This window comes from Phlebotomus papatasi, chromosome 1, assembly GCF_024763615.1.
Source record: "Phlebotomus papatasi isolate M1 chromosome 1, Ppap_2.1, whole genome shotgun sequence".
In the NCBI taxonomy this organism is placed as follows: domain Eukaryota; kingdom Metazoa; phylum Arthropoda; class Insecta; order Diptera; family Psychodidae; genus Phlebotomus; species Phlebotomus papatasi.
In genome coordinates this window covers 46,043,446-46,060,826 of record NC_077222.1, presented here as the reverse complement: position 1 = coordinate 46,060,826, position 17,381 = coordinate 46,043,446, and the positions used below count along the sequence as shown (strand labels likewise).

General features: G+C 34.8%; 1 protein-coding gene across 1 annotated transcript in view; it reads left to right on the top strand.

Moving 5' to 3' along the window:
* Positions 1 to 4,448: 4,448 nt before the first annotated feature.
* The window catches only part of LOC129799399 (scavenger receptor class B member 1), a 14,337-nt gene continuing 1,404 nt past the window's right edge, over positions 4,449 to 17,381 (top strand). The window contains exons 1-3 of the mRNA XM_055843240.1: positions 4,449 to 5,080; positions 14,839 to 14,930; positions 14,999 to 15,983. Coding sequence (XP_055699215.1) covers positions 5,044 to 5,080; positions 14,839 to 14,930; positions 14,999 to 15,983 — 1,114 coding nt within the window. The 5' untranslated portion in view covers positions 4,449 to 5,043. The remainder of the gene's footprint in view (positions 5,081 to 14,838; positions 14,931 to 14,998; positions 15,984 to 17,381) is intronic.

Genomic DNA, 17,381 nt, shown 5'->3' with positions numbered 1-17,381 from the left:
TATCTAAAGGGATAGGCCAGGGTTCAATACTTGGACCACTTATGTTTTCACTATTCATCAATGACCTTCCATCTGTATTGCAAGGTTGTTCGTATCACTTGTATGCGGATGATTTGCAAATATATGTGGAGGGTGACCCTTCAAATCCTTCGTCAGCTTTCGATCTGATGAATGAGAACCTATCTAAAATTGAGCACTGGTCGTCTAGTAATGGACTTCTCTTAAATCCTAAAAAATCACAGGCCCTTGTTATCTCTAAAAGATCTGCTAACTTTCCTTTAAGCCCTCTTTTTCTCCGCGGCGAAATCATTCCATTTACAGATCAGGTTAAAAACCTTGGAATTATTTTCAACAGAACCCTATCATGGTCAGATCATGCTACTTCCATTTGTCGTAAAATTAATTATTCTCTTTATACCCTTCGACGCTACCGGGACATTACACCCTATGACACTCGCCTGCTTCTCTCACGAGCGCTACTTTTGCCCATAATCTCTTATGGAGCTGAACTCTTTTTTTCTGCGGATGGTGAAACCATTCGCCGCTTAACGGTGATCTTTAATAACTGTGTGAGATACATCTGTGCTCTAGGCCCACGTGACCACATATCTCCGCACAGGGACGTTTTTGTTGGTTGTGACTTACCATCCTTCTTGCAGATGCGTGCCCTTATCTTTCTGCATCGCCTAATAACGACTGGGAGTCCGGCGTACCTGGCTTCCCTCTTGACGAGGGGGGGTTCGATCAGGGTTCGAGGATACCTGGTCCCTAGAGCGATGTAAGAGACGTTTTATCACACATTCTTTGTCAGAGGAGTATCGCTTTACAATTCACTTCCTCGTGATGCTCGCGCTTCTGTGAGAAACATTGAGGGTTATTTCAAGTCCAGGCTTGCTTGATACGTTCTGCTTTTGTCTTTCTTTTTCTCATTTTTTTTCTCTTTTTTTTGTAGCCACACACTTGTAAGAGGGTTGAACCCTATTTTGTGTTGGTATATTGAATAAATTGAATAAAGTGAAATTGAATAATTATATCAACAAATTGGTAAAAAAATACAAAAGTTAAAATAGGTGTGATTATGAAAGAATCACACCTAAAAATATAAGCATTGCAAAGTGATTCTATTATTTATGCCGCCACTATATATATATATATATATATAAGTTAAGAACACGAGGACGATTTAGATCTAATGATCTTTATTGAAGCACAGAGAATTACAGAATGATGTACAGAGAAGAAAGTAATATCTGTAAGAAACCTCGGTGACGCCGCTTCCAGCGTGGATCACTTGCACATTCCCACAATGAGGCACGTTCAGCGAACGTGCATTTTCAGCGATCTCGCAGGTGTGGATTGTGAGTTGTAGTAATGTGATGTTCCCATAGTGAAGGCACGTTCGTGCTAACTCCACACTTTAGCAGGTGTGGAGTGTGTCCATGGTGTCGGTGGACATGGGAATGTTTAACTGCTTCCCCCTTAAAGTTGAATCGTCTCGATTCACTGTATTTTCAGTTGGCTTAGGATACCAACATCTCCTGTAGAGGGTTTTCTTGAAACTCCAAATAATTATTGCTGACGTTAGAATGATGGCAGAAATACAGAATCCAGAGTATGAAAAATAACTGGTAGCTAGGTGATTGGATTTCAGCTCATCTAAGGCGTCCATATTTTGAATATGGAGATCTTCTAGGTGATGTAATCCTTCTTCTGGTCCTGTTTCTTCTCTCTGGATTACCACATCAGGTAGGGGCAGGATAACTGATTGATAATCCATGTGAAAAACACGATTCTCATAAGTCCCTTCATTGATCTGGAGTGTGCAATTCTCGAATATGACTAAGAATGCACCGGAAATGTTACGTCTGTCTATGCCGCAACTGTTGTTTAAGGGGATAGATTGATTAGCAGTTTTCACCAAAATAATTCCCGTTTTGACTTGCTTCACGATGGTTTTTGTGGGTGACCTTTCACATGGGCAGCTTCCTGGACGTCCTCTGGCAATTGCTCCGGTGTACCGCGGAATGTACGAGGGATGATATTGTGGAACTGGAATATAAGGACGTTGCACATTTTTGGATTGTTGCTGATATATATATATATATATATATATAAATATATAAATGAATATTATTTTGATTCGAAGTTCACTCTTTCCGAATCATAAAACGTATCCAGCAAACTATTTTCACAAGTTTTACTGCTCTAGCTCCACTGCGAGAGTAGTATTCATCGATTTTGAGTTATATATATTTTGATTCCTAATCTCCAAGTGTTATATTTTGGTAAAATTTTGGAAATCTGAAGTTTCGAGTTTTTTTGACGTCACGATGTTTGTCCGTCCGGCTATCGTCTGCTATAGAGGCCAAGCCGTTAGAGATAGAGACTTGGGGCATTCGAGACCTCCAATAGGTCGGTGACGAAATGTCCAGGCGGACATTAAGTCCTCATACAAAAATGCCGTTGACGGTTTTTCAAGGTCAAAGGTTAAAATGGCTCTAGAGAGCGTTTTTGCAACCAAATGGCGTCATGCTTGGGCTCTTAGAGAAGGTCTTGGAATCCCTGACAAGTCTGAACCAGTTCCAATTAGTTCTGAGCCGTTTCATAACCGACAATTAATTTGTATCCGAAATTCAATTATATTACTCCTAAGGTATTTGGAGCACTGTTTTGAGTGATTTATGAATCGGTTTAACCCTTTAAGGACGATTAGGTCACCGGTGACCCAAAAATGAATTTTTTCATACGGCCGTCTAAAGTTGTATCTTGCACTAAAAAGTCAGAAAAAAAATATTTTTTCCGACCCCCATTTTTTGACCTTCTCGTCCTTAAAGGGTTAAAACGATTGAGAACCGATAAACGATAAATGATGCGAAAGTACTTTTCAGGCATAGCATCTAAGACACGAGTTCAAGCCCTTTGCAAAGTCTGGAATGCCTTGCCACCCCATTTTGATTAAAAACATCTTAACCTAAGAATAAGTCGGTCTTGTGCAAAAGAAAAAAATTCTAAATCCGGACCGGTCATCTTCAGAATTTGTAATCATAAACAAGAATCGGTCTTTAACCCATTTGTTTTTTTTTTCCATTTGAATAAAGGATTACAAGAATGCTTTTATAAATTTATTACTTTCCTATTTATTATAGTAACTCGATCAGTTACAACTATTTCATTCATTTCCTTAAAGCTTCATTCATTTATCAAGACAATATGGTAAGTAAAGTTGCACTTAATTTGCAAAAGCGCCTGAGGAGCTTCTGCAGAGGGTGCCCTCAAATACACTCACGTAGCATAAAGCTTAGTGATCTTCAAGCTTAGATGGTGATCTCGGAAAACGTGACTCTGTGGTCGATCACCCTGTTCCATGCGTCTTTTTAACAATGAACTTCAACGAGAAGTTTGATCGTGGAGTTCAAGGTGTGCAGGTGTGTTGAGGTGCGTTGACACATTGAATTATATATATTTTTTTGCACCATCTCACCTAGTGCACATGATGTTATGTATTTGGGTTAGAAAGCACCAGAGTCGAGAAATACTTTTCAGTGTCACATCATTCTAGACTTGACTCAGAATGATCTCTTTCACTTTCATCATAAACTTCTCATGGGCAACTTACAGTACGTATTACAACCTCGACATAGGAAAAAAACACACACCATTCCGACTAAATGGTGATTTTATGCTAATCCTCTTTTGGATGCATTTTAGTTTATGTATGACACAATTATCATGATCTTCTGAAGCCCTTTTTGTCTCGCTACTATCTTCGATTGAGACATTCGAGACCTTTTTTACAGTCCTTGATTTGTTGATGTCTTCAACATCATTTTCCATATTTCGAGCGATTTTCAGTGAGATAGTGTCAAAACGACGCGTTGGTCAAAATGTTCAAAAAATGAAGATATTATTGGTTCAAGGATTGGTCACAATGATTACTGTGTCAATCGTTTTTTTTTCTGGCGATCAAACCATTGAATGATATAATGTGTCCAATCGAAAAAATACCATCGTATTGGTTATAAGAGATAAAAAAGAGAGAGAGGTTGTGTAAAAGAAATTTTTCATCAAAATTCCTCATGGCGTCAAAATATATATAAATGTATACTTTTCGGTGAATGGACGATGCAAAAAAAAAACACAATTGGACCTGCATCGATCGCAGAGGATATTGAGAACAGCTGTTGCAATATTTCTGATAACTTTCTTGGGTTATGTGCAAAAAGCTCTGTGAAGCACCAATACTGAGTTTTTCCCACCCAATATCTCACAGTTCCAGGGTGATCTCGCCGAGACTATTGGCTGTTGGCAAATATCTCCACTGGGCACGTCAGTGTGTTTCAATGATATGTGCTGATCGTCCACGGACCCAACTTGTTTCGCACACTTTAGACACTTTGATGTGATCAGAGGAGAAGGTATAAAAGCCCCGGCAAAACTTTGCAATCCTCATTTAGTCATTGGGACCCCAAAGTATCGCGAAAGTCGCTGTCGTCTCAATCAACCCCTATAGAGTCTAAAATTGTTCTTGCTCAGTGTTCAGAAAGTCACTTCCTAAAATCAGTGCATTATTCGTGCTTTTCTGAGCAGTGATCTTATACTTATTGTGATCTATAAAAATTATCTTAAAAATTATACCACTGTAAACGGTTATCTTTTGGTGGAATCCAATAAATTTATGTGTTTTAAGCAAAAATCACTCATAGAACATGTTAATTTTATTTAAAAAATAATGTTGTGAGATCAAACGATAAGTGATCTCTTTTTCAAAAATTTAACGTTGCAAAACAAAGCTGATTTTAATAATTTCTAAACAGCATTGAAAATCTTAAGAGGTTTTGTGGTTGATCTTAATATTTTTTATTCAGTTCTCTTGATTATTTCAAGAAATAATTTGTTGTTGCTTTTGTGTTCTTAAAATTTTTTCAATATTTATTTTAGAATTTTTTTAAATTGTAAGGCTATATATGTTTTAAGACAAACCGTGATCTTTCTACACTTTAAAACAATAATAATAAATTGTGAGTGAATATAAAAGGCCTCAAGATGATGGAACTATTTAAATTTGACACCAACAATTCAAGTAAGAACCTATATGCAAGCTTCAGACCTGGCTTCAGACTAGTGATTTAACCACATTTACGAATGTGTCTAACTTGAAATAGAAACCCAGTGCTGCAGATTTAAAAAATTAAATATATTACGAGTCTTGTAGTGTAAATAAACATAAAAAATTTAAACACTAAATTTGGTAAATATATATTTTGGGGACAAGAACATTGATGTTCGATTGTGACGAAAATTTCTTGCAATGTGTAGAGGCCATTAAACTAATACTTAAATAGTTAAATACTAATATTTAAAATTTAAGGGTAACAAATGAATCAGGATTGTGTTTTATATTTTCAAATGGCTAATACCCAAGAGAAACTATCTGGACATTTGATGGCTTGAATTCAAACGTTTGACAAATAAGTGCTAAAAAGAACTACAGCTTCCTAAAAATTCTTCACTCTGTTTTACAGAAAACATATTTAAAAAAAAAATGTAGACGACTATAGTAAGAAAAATGCTAAATTGTTTTAGACTGGAGTTGCCGTATATCCTTTATTCTGTTTTCTTAGCCAAAATTTCAAAATAGGATAAACGGGGGCAGCACCGATCGTGGGGTAGCACCGAACACTGATTTTTAATTCTAAATTACTTGGGTTATGACGATAATTTCTTCTGTGATCAAGCATCCCTATAGTTATAGTATCTATGAATTCATACAGGTCTAGTCCTCTAAGGTCTAATATTTAATTAAAAAATCGTAGTGTTCAGTGCTACCCCGTGTTCGATGGTGCCCCAGTTTCCCCCGTATTTTCGATGGATTTAAAGTTGTAACGCGCTTTCTGTGATGCAAATGATCTGAGATCGAATACCTTTAGCTCACTACACATTTTCTGTCCTTAAAAACCAACACTGGCTTCAGACTGGAGGTTTAGCCTAATTTCCGAATAGGGGTGATCGGGGTAGAATTAGCCACTAAATGAAATTTTTCAAATGCAAGTGATGCAAGAAAAATGCAATTGATCTGAGACCGAATACCTTTAGCTCACTACACATTTTTTGACTCTAAAGTCCATTACGGGCTACAGACTGGAGGTTTAGCCTAATTTCCGAATAGGGAGACTGGGGTAGAATTAGCCACTAAATGAAATTTTTCATTGCGTATAATTTGTACAAAAAATGTTTATATATAAGGCTGATAAATATTTCAATGAATAGGAAGGGAAGTATATATTTAGAATAAAGTGTAGTTTCCTCATTATTCCTTCGCAGGCAAACTATAAGATACCACTATCTAATACTATACGTGGCTAATTTTGCTCCGGCCTCCCCTATATTGAAATATTAAATAACAGACATTTTTAGCAGTTTATCAAAACTACTATCTGGTCTAGGGGGAACTGGGGTAGTTGTAAACACTGTGATTTTTTTCAATAATTTTCAGACTCCAGAGGATAAAACCCATAAGCATTCATAGATACCATGGGGATGTATGTCCACAGATGAATTGGTCAATATAATCCTAATACTTTAAAAATAAAAATCATTTTTCCTGAAAATGTTGATATTTCGATTATTTTGGTCATTTGGACTTCCACCTGGAAATTAAAAACTGTGTAGAATAATCGAAATGTAGCAATATCAGTTCTTTCCTACATCTTTTAGGATTATATTAATGCATTTACTACAGAAATTGAGATTCTCATTTTTTGAAAGAACTAATAATTGGTCAGAAAATAGCATTTGGGGTAGATGTAAACAGGCAATTTCAATTTCACAAAATGAGTAGGTAAAAGAGCGGGAAATTGAACTTCATGCGAAATGTCTAATTTATTGATTACGAAAAAATTGGTGGCGCTGTGTTTAATAAGAAGTCATATGATGTCAAAATATGGGGAAAATTCATTGAAAAATGTCTTTGATTTGCATGCTTTTAGTTTTTTTGCTATTTTAATATTCCTTGTCAAAATTGTAGTGATTTCTTGAAAAATAAACAGTCTTTATATATCTCTTAAGTAATTAAAATAATTGAAAGTGGTGCAAAGTTAATTTCAAGGATGGGAAAAAGGGTGTTTACATCCTCCCCAGAAAGTGTTTACTTCTACCCCAGGTATTTTGTGAAAATAGAAAAATGCACAGTGACACAAATTTTATTTTTATGGAAAACTCAATTGTTTTCCAGCATTCGCATTACCCGCAATAAATTGCCTATACCCAAGGGTAAAACATGAGCTAAGAAAGATTTTCCAAAAAGTCACGGTGTCCTTGGAAAATCACCTCAAATTCGCATCTATTGAAAATGGTTACATGTGCCCCAGTCTCCCCTAATAAGAAATCGGTGAAATTAAGGCATTTGGCTACCTCAGGAAGCCCGTATTAGAATCGTTGCCAATGAGTTTTAAAGTCCTTATTTTAAAATAATTAATGTTTGCCTGGAAATCCCGCTTATAAGAAAACCTAGTTCCTCTGTGGCATATTTTCTCATATTATTATAATCACCTCCATGGAGTTATAATTAATAAAATGTCACTAAAAATTCACAATGAGAAAGATGAGGACATACTAAACTCTAATGTAAAGTCGTATTGCTACTCTGAACTTCAGTAGCGTTTTCTTTCTTTTTTTTGCATACAGATATTGTATAGTAGCACAGTGTATAACTTCTTAAAAATAAATACTATATCATCATTTGCATCGCTGAGTGGCGTATAAATTATTAAGATTTTGTGATTTCTATTCATTTTAAATCGAAGCAATAATTTTTTTATTCATTTTTCAAGAATTGCACAATCTGAAATATACTTTGCAAAAATCGATAATTTTCTATTATTAATTTAACCGAAAGTTCGTTTTCATTGTTCTAGTTTGTAAATTCTTCCCAAAGAGCATTTTCTGACCAATTAGAAAATTTGACAAAATATTGTCGAAATACGCTCGACAGACTCAGAAATTTCGATTTAATTTGGTCGATTTTGCCAAGTTTTGCTTATTGGGTTATTAGTCTTTTCCTGATCATTGGTAGATCAGGTGATGATAAATCACCCCTGAAACTCAAACTTATCTTTCTGGTGAGTTGACGATATTTTTAAAATACATTTAAAATATTACACGATAGGCAATATATACTCTACGAAATTGAGATACGCTGTTATTGGCCCCGTATTATTATATTATTAAATTTTTATAATCATTTTGTAATAGCTGAGAAAAGGGTTATTTTTTTTAATTATGAAGAGAGTATTGTTATTGTTTATAACACGTTGCCATCGTTTTTACCTTTTTTCTTATTAATCAACATGTATTAGACTTTACATTGCAAATTTTCACTACTTTTACAAGTTCTATGTAATATTTTCTAAAGTTTATAATTTAACTGGCGACATATCTGTCAGATATCTTTCAGGCCGTATCGTTCGACGATTTTTGATTTTAATATAAAATTCAATGAGTGTATAATAGTTGTTATCGAACCGGAAAGACTGGCGTGAAAGAAACGAAATATCAGGATAGAATGTCGATTGATATGCGTTTTTTTTTAAAAAGAACTTTAATGCAAAACAAGATTATGCAAAAAAGTCAGTAATGTGTAGGAGTTTTAAAAATACAAAATAGTTAAGTGTTTGCACAGCTATTGTTTATCGATGTAAAGCTAATCATCAGCAATTGATCACACTCAATAGAAGACTACAAAAATAAGATTTATGCGTTTGATTTATGTGTGACAATTACAAAGGTTTACTGTCCGGAGGTTCAGGGACTAAAATCTTGGCATTTAGGATTAATTGAGACACCTTTTATTGTCTCACTGATCACGATATAATTTCCCCATCAATAACTATGTGTATTGTGTCGATGCACCATACTGAAGAATATAAATTGCAGACAATGATCATCAGAACATGTACATAGAGTCCCATTGACACAGTGGTAAAAAGAGATGAATTTTCAAGATCACGACACAGTCTTTCATAAATTTATAACTTATTCGAAACGATAGTTCAATACACTTAGTTGAGCATGATCAGTGGCTTTTGGGCGGCTCAAGAGACGTACCGACACCGCAAAAAAAGATTTCAATGAAAACGACAAGGTGAAATTTCTGCCACATCCCAAGGAAGATCATTAATAGTGGAAAATCTTAATGTTACTTCCTGAGGTGGTTGCATTCTTTTATCAACTCAAACATTGGTGATTAATTGGCGTGTTTGTGCTTTCTTTCCTGGACTTGGTGCCTTACCTACATGAACCCAAGCACAAGGATGCCATCTTCTAGTGGATCGTGTCAACGATCGCCCTTTTGAAGAATCAACACGCGATCGCGTATTGAGTGACTCAACTGATCACACAATTAATCTGATTGCGGATGCAAATTGCAAATCAATTGCACATAAATGTCCCCATTTGGGTTTGAGGAGGGATATAAAAAAGTGTATGCTATTGCAAATGTTGTGCAGTGAATTAAGAAATCTCTTTTCCAATTCCGCGTTGTGAGATTTCGGTGTTGCAAGCCTTAACTGAAGAATTTGTACTTAATAAAATGAGAGAGTGCTTTTTAATTGGGTATAGGAAAAACAGGAAAATCTGATGTCTGGGCAAAAGTGGAAGGAATTTCTTTATTTTTTTTTTCACCTATGCATTTTCCCTCAATGCACCACGAGAGCAATCGTACACGTGAAGCGTGCTAGTGTGTGGGAAAAAATCATCTATTATGAAACGAAAATAAAAATTATACCTACTCTCATGACAATATTTGAGGTGACGAGAGTGAGAGCCTTTTTAAATGATCATGATGATGTGAATCACTGAAGATTACACTAAAGTTGCAATCGCTTGGTTGGTAAGCTGAGAGATTCTTTACAATCGCGGCTTCTGCAATTCCATTTAAAATCCAATTTAGCAAGATTGGACTTAAAGTTTGTAGAAGTACTTTGTAGGAGTTTTGTGTCAACAATCGTAAATGACTAAGTTAAAAGTATCAAAAGATACAGGGCTTCACTGACTGAATAAAGTTTTATATTTTTCTAATACTGATTACCTATTTACCACCATGTGTAAGAATGTTGTATATTTCCTATAAGAATGTATTAATGTGTCAGGTTTACTTTAAATTCCTAAAAATTAAAAAAAAATGCGTTTTGTTCTAGGTTTTTTTTTTACATTTTACCCTCGATTAAAGTATTATAGGTTATTTATATGTGATCTTAGAGTTTTTCATAGATAAAAACTTGTTCCCTTAGGATCTCTTAACCAAAACAATCAAAAATAAATGTTACAATAAGATTATTATTTTATAGAATTTTCGTTATCAAAAATAAAAATGAAAGATCTTATTACTTTTTGAACTTTATGATCTACTTTTTGATTTACATGGAATTTTAGTATGCTATAGCTGACCTCAAGATCTTTGCAATAATGATACAGCTCGCTTTTGTTCTCCCTTGGTTCGATTTATTGAGAATTAAATTTGATAACTTGGCCAGACCAGACTACCTCCAGTGTCATTTAATCCATTTCGATGAGCTTTTTATCGAGTTATATATTTTGGCTATGGAAATCATTATGCTCACGAGATTCTTAACATTGGTGTCTCTTCGAATTTGAGCAATAAAATCCCAACTCTCATAAGCTTATCTGGTACTTTACAACACCAGTGTCTGTCACGATTTATATCTCTACTTCCAACTTTGGAAAATCACCGAAAAATAAGGCTATATCTTATGATCACCACACCTATTGAGTGTTATGATCTTGAATTACGTGGAACCTTCGGGTGTTTGGCGACGCAAATATTTTTGTACGAAGTTCACCCTCAAAGATCACAATATAGATTGACAATTTGAGGGATATCTTCCGGATATTCCTAATCTGGCCCACACACAGTGCCGCGTAGAGACACTAATTAAGATAATAATTGACGAGGGATAAGATTGTGAGAGTGTTAAAAAGGTACGATGGGTGTGAATATCAAGCGTAAATGTTAAGTAATACCTTTCCGAGAGTAACTCTTTTGATCTCTTTCACATCACTCTCTGAATATATACATAAGATTGCATGCGACCCAATGAAGAAACCAGTTTCATCTCCTCATCCGTTGATAGACCACACTCGGTGTGAGAGAGCCTCTTGGAAAGTGCCGATCACCCAGATGTATGGTCATTCGATCAATATAGCATCAGACTATCGCCTTTGCATTGCCGACCTTGACCGATAATAGTAATCCAGTTGGGAAGAAAGCATTTTAAGCTCGCCATTCTTGTCACTTTCAGCACAAAATTGGACTTATCTCACCAAGTGTCAATCAACATTATACTGCATCTTATCGAATTGATCATGTCTACGGCTGAGTCAAAACAATTAATTTCACGCGAACTCTCATTATGGTTCAATAATGAGCCACAAGCAGCGCAAAACCTTAAAGTAGTGGTTCAACTTGGTAAATTTCTCCGAATTCTCGTGCGCAAGAAAAATCCCCATGACTCAGGTGTCCTAGGAAAGTTTAATATTGATGAACAGAAAAAAGGGCAAATTAATAAGGAAATTTTACCAAATCTCCATCCTTGACCAATTTTTGGCTTGTTTATTTTTTTTTTTGTGCGAGAACAATAAAATATATGAAATTGCAAAGATTTAGCCTCCGACGTGTCATCATTGAGAATTTTTATAGTCATTTATTTGCACCAAAATAGCTTACTTTCTTAGTACTCTTGAATAATTAACCCAGAAGACTCAGAGGTCATCTAAGACCGATCACCGGTCTATCGTCATATTTTGATTAATGATTTAGGCAGTATACGTCATAGTTTTCATATGATGAGAATGGGAAAGTTTAAAAGCATCATCGGTTTGATGTAGTATCTTTTTCTCATTTACCAAATAGCTTTTACGATAATATTCCCGGTAAAGATGATTGAAAACATGCGGCAATATGTGAGAAATGCGTCCTCACTGAAAGTTGGTGATAGGGTAAGTGCGCCAAATTCCGCCCAGCTTACAATTTCGTCCCCCTTTTTTGTTCCTCGAATTTCCATGAACTTTTAGAATTTACGTCTTCTATATATTATACAATGCAAAAGAATAACAAAAAATGTAGCTTCGACAACCAAGATGACATGAAAAAGATATTGGAAGAATTCCCGAAGGACAAGGAACTATGAGAATGAAGGTGGCCGAAATAGGGCACCAAAGCTATGTCTATATTTTTATTCATTTTAAAATGTATTAAGAATGATTTTAGAGTAAGTAAAGACGGTAAACTCTTTACAAGGTTCCAAGCAACACTCTTTCAGAAGAAAGAATAAAAAAATCAATTTGTATTTAAAATATTACATTTCAAACTTGAGACTTTGCCGTTTGCATGCAACTATGACGAAATTTGGCATACTTACCCTAATTATTTTTTTTAAATAAAAATTGCAATGTCAGACATAATATGAATATCATAATATATTATATTTTGCCAAGTTCAATGTGAGCTTTTATCGGCTAGAAATCTTGATGATGTTAGCGCCTTTGTGTGGCTTCATCAAATGGATTGATGACACATTTCATACAAGGCACATAAATGAAGTTCATTGCAAGCAAAGTTTCGTAAAATATTCGGAAGACTTAAACTTTTTTAAATTAATAAGAAAATTTGAACATTATTTAATTAAATATTGTTTAACTACAACTAAGTTTATTTTTTTAATAAGATATACTGGAAGTAATTGGAAGAAGTAATTGGACCATCATAATAAACGACAATCATAAAGTGGTTTCACTTACCGTAAGTGCGGGCGACTTTGTCACCCTCTTGTTCGTAAGCTTTTCTTTAATTATAATGTTTAAGAACGGTTCTCATCGATCAGACATGGTAGATCGGATCTGTAAAAACCATCCAAGTTCTAGAATTAAAGAGAAACTTACGAACAGGGTGGGGGATGTCATCCCCGGTGACTAAAAGAAACACTCAGCTTCAAACTTTCCACTGATCATAGAAATTTATTTTTACACTCACTATCACAGTACTTTATCACTAAACACTATCCATTCCAGTTAGTGGCTAAAAAAGTCATCCTGGCCTTGAGAACTGTTCACCAAATTCTATTTACACACCGGAGAACAATTAAAAAACACATTCATTGAGGAATCTTGATTACATTTCAATTTTTGAAATCGCTTCATTTTCTCCTTAAAAAATGTTCTAGTTTTAGATCTAATGCGTACGATGCATTTTCGAGCAATCCCAAGAAAAATGTGGTTTTGGATGGGAAGGGGAGCGGTGGGGCAAAATGCGTGGTATGATTAATGGTCCCAAGATCAACTTGTGGGGGGACGGGTCCCGAACGTCCTAACGTCTCTTTATCCAACCTTTTGGCCGCTAAGCATGGTAACAGCCAAACAGACAGACGGTTCGACGGGCGGACTGACGATCAAACAGCGTAACATCATTTCTCAGAAATATTAAGAAAAGTGGTCCCTGGGGGTGGATGCTGGAAATTATGAGGGTGATAAAATCCATAGATTAACTGCTAGCATTTTTTTTTGTTCATAAATACGACAAAATCGGACAGATAGCATAATCTGACCAAAAATTGTTGTATAGATGAAATATAGATACATAAATATGCTCTACAATTATACCAAAGTAATAATCAAAATTAGTTAATCGAATGTCGAAATAATTGAGGTTAGTATTATGGAAATTGACTTTTTTTCAAACGTTAACCAAATACTTTACAAGATTGATAAATAGATTTCAACAACAAAAAAAATCATAATTTACATGTTTTTATCTCTCTAAACCAGGATCTCTCAGCCATTTTTCACATATGAAAACCACTTATAAGATTATTATTCGTCAGATTTTCTGATTAGTTTTAATGTTATTCAAGTACTGCAAAATATTGATAAATAGACCTCAACATCTCAATCTAAGGCACAAGAAAAAATCACGGGTTATACGTTTTTTTTTAGTCATTTAAACGAGGATTCCCCTTATGCTTCATTATTTGCAAATGTAAACAAACGGCTCTTAAAGAGTGATAAATAGATTTCAACTTAAAGTACTTAATTCAAGGTTACTCAATATTTTATAAAAAAAAGAGTTATCATATAATGTAATATTCTTTGTATAATAAGGCATTTCGTTATAAAAAAAAATCATTTTAAAAACTACTCAAATAAGACTAATGTGCCGTTAATTGTTTTTTTTTCACGGAGACTAAGCTCTGTAAGAAAGACTAAAATTCTTTTTGTCATTTAACCATCATATTTTATTATATACATTCTTCTTAACAAAGATTAATTAATCTTATAAGAAAGAGAATATCTTTTCATTTTCATATTCATTTTATCACTTTGTTTTTTATTGTATTTCAAAACATGATATTTCTTTCATTATAATTGGAAAGTTTTCATTTAATATTTCGGCACGTGTGTTTGTTTTAATTTTTTTTTAATTATAGTTTTTTTTAAACTATTATTTCAAACCGTCTAGAGTCTAGACAGAATAATATATATATATATGTGTATTATGTATTGCACCAAATTAGTGCAAATTCGCTATTAATGGAATTTATTGATGTATTTATTGAAAGTTTACTTATACCACTCTCTAGCGTAGGTCAAGATTCGTAATTTTCTTTGTGTATACACAAAAGCGTCTCTGGGTGAGCTTTGATTGATATGTGTTGCTGAGTATGCATGAAAGTGACTGTTATTAAAAAATTAAATAATTGGCACTCGTTCTACAAGTGCCAATTTGTCCGTTGGATGATCTTTTCTAATTGTATTCTATTTTGTTTACAGATTTTGCAAAAAATAGCATTGTCGCATTTATTTGCATAGCATTATCATTTGGGATTTTTCTGTACGATCCCCTGCAAATCTTTATAGATGTTGTAAGTAACGATGGTCATCGACAAGTGATAGAGTGTGATGGAATTAATTAGGAATTTTCATTTGGCAGCAATTGAATCTTTCTGAGAATTCCTTTCTCTTCTGGCTCTTCAAAAATCCACCCATTGGGGTATACGTAAGTGTCTATTTGTTCAACATAACCAATGCTGAAGCATTTATAAGTGGTCAAGATGACAAATTGCGCCTTGATCAAGTGGGTCCTTTCGTCATTGAGGAACGCCTCATCCACGTCAATTGCACGTACAACGCCAACAACACCCTCACCTACACTCCAGTGAGAACCACCAGAATGAGAGAGGATCTATCTGTGGCCAATGCCTCAGAAGTTGTTTTGCAGTTTCCTAACATTGTAGCCCTTGGAGTATCAGCTGCAGCAGCCGAAATGTCCTTTTTGTCTAGTCTGGCTGTGAGTTCTGTTTTAAAGTCTTTCAAGGCCGAACCTGTGATCAATCTTACAGCTCATGATTTTATGTGGGGCTATGAAGATCCTTTGGTTTCCATTGCATCGACCCTGATTCCAAGCTTTATACCATTCAACAAAATTGGTCTAGTGGATCGATTGACTTCACAAGGAGTAGATGTTGTCGTTATAAATCTCCCCAAAAAAGCAACAGTAGAATCTTCCGCAAATTTAACCGAAGCCAATAGTAACTCAGCTCTCCCTAAACCAAGAGACTATTCAATTGACATGTTTAACGGAAGTCCAGGACTTGCTCACTGGGGATATCGTAATGAGGCTGGATTTGAAAATGAAAACACCGAATGTAACACCCTCAGGGGTACTTACGATGGTGGTATATTTCCAAAGAAATTCAAGAAGAATGAGCAGTTTAATGTTTTCCGGAAGGCTTTCTGTCGGAAGATGAAGATTGAGTACGTTAATTCAAATCGATTAGGATTTCTCCCATCTTCATGGTTCCAATTGGCTAATGATGCCTTTTACAGTAGCCATGATGATCCAGATTCGGAGTGCTACTGCAGGGAGAAACAGTGCTTGAAAAAGGGCTTGGGAGACATTAGTCCATGTTATTACAGTAAGTTCAAAGCATTTTGAGAATATTATATATTTCCTAATTTCTAATACATTTGTCTCAAATTTTTATTTTTTTTTGTACCAACAAAATTAATCACGTTTTGGTTTAAATAACAATGCAAAGAGAATTTTGTATTTGGGTTTTAAAGTGATTTTTAGTCATCATAAAAACAAATGCTCAATTTGTATTTAAATCTCAATGATAAATCTTGTCTCGTGTTTATACTGTGCGTGGGTGACTTTGGCTACGAATGGTGGCCTCTCTCTGCTGAAATTAATAAAACTTTTTTTTTAACTCTAGATCTCAATTTCTATTTTGTTTATTTGATCAGACTTGGTAAACAAGATCGGTGAAGACCATTTTTAAATGCTAGAAGTAATGCCGGCTTCAGACTGGAGGTTTAGCTCAGTTCCCAAAGGTCTTAAAAATCTATATAACAAGCAAATTTATTGATTTTTCAAAATCTAGTGGATCTTTTGCCCTTAATATTTAATCCTAAACAACAATTCCCTAAAAAAATACTCCTGATAAGGAATTAGAGGACTTAAGCCAGATGGCTAAGCCTTAGGTCTGAAGCCCGTATAAAGAAAAGCTTTTCGGAACAAAAGGGAGAAAAAGTCCCCCCCCCCCCGAGGCTAAAATCATACGCTTCAACGGTAATAAAAATAAAATATTCGCCGGAGATTTTTTCAAAGAGATGGCTGTTATAAGCATACTTTTCGTTCAACACTTGAATAAAAGTTATCCTTCTGCTAAGGAATAAGCACTAAAGTGTGTACTTTGGGAGAGAAAATCATAAAGAATTTAATGGGAACTTTCTGCCAAAAGTAAGATCACTTACGTTTCAGTCTTCAAACCGGTCACTTGATCGCCAAATTGAGCCCATAGGGGTAACTCTTTGGAGTGCCCCTATGAGGCACGGTCCAAATTTTGCCTATCTGAGAGAGGACACCTCGTGTAAGATCTTTTGAGTGAGACAGACGAAATTTGGATTTCCGAGAGAATTTTATACGGAAAATTACCATTTTCAGCGTATATAGTACCGTCTTGTAAAATAAGTTGTGATCAAGGTAAAAAAAATCCAGCATATAGGTACGAGTTTACCTCATCAACTAACAGGAAATATATAGTTTTTTGACGTCATATGAATATACTCTCAAAAATCTTGTTCACCGGAAAGTAAGTTTTTTTTTTTAAATCGTATCCAAAAATTAGGTTCTAACGGCTGAATTTTAAAAATTTTAAATGAAATTTTCAAAAAAAATGTACTTTTATATGCTCATAGCTCGAATTATTTATTTTTATTATATTGAAAAAGATATAAAAACTTGTGAGTGTTTTTGAACAGACTTCTGCTCGCTTGGTATGTAATGCCCTAGACACACACGACTTAAGTCG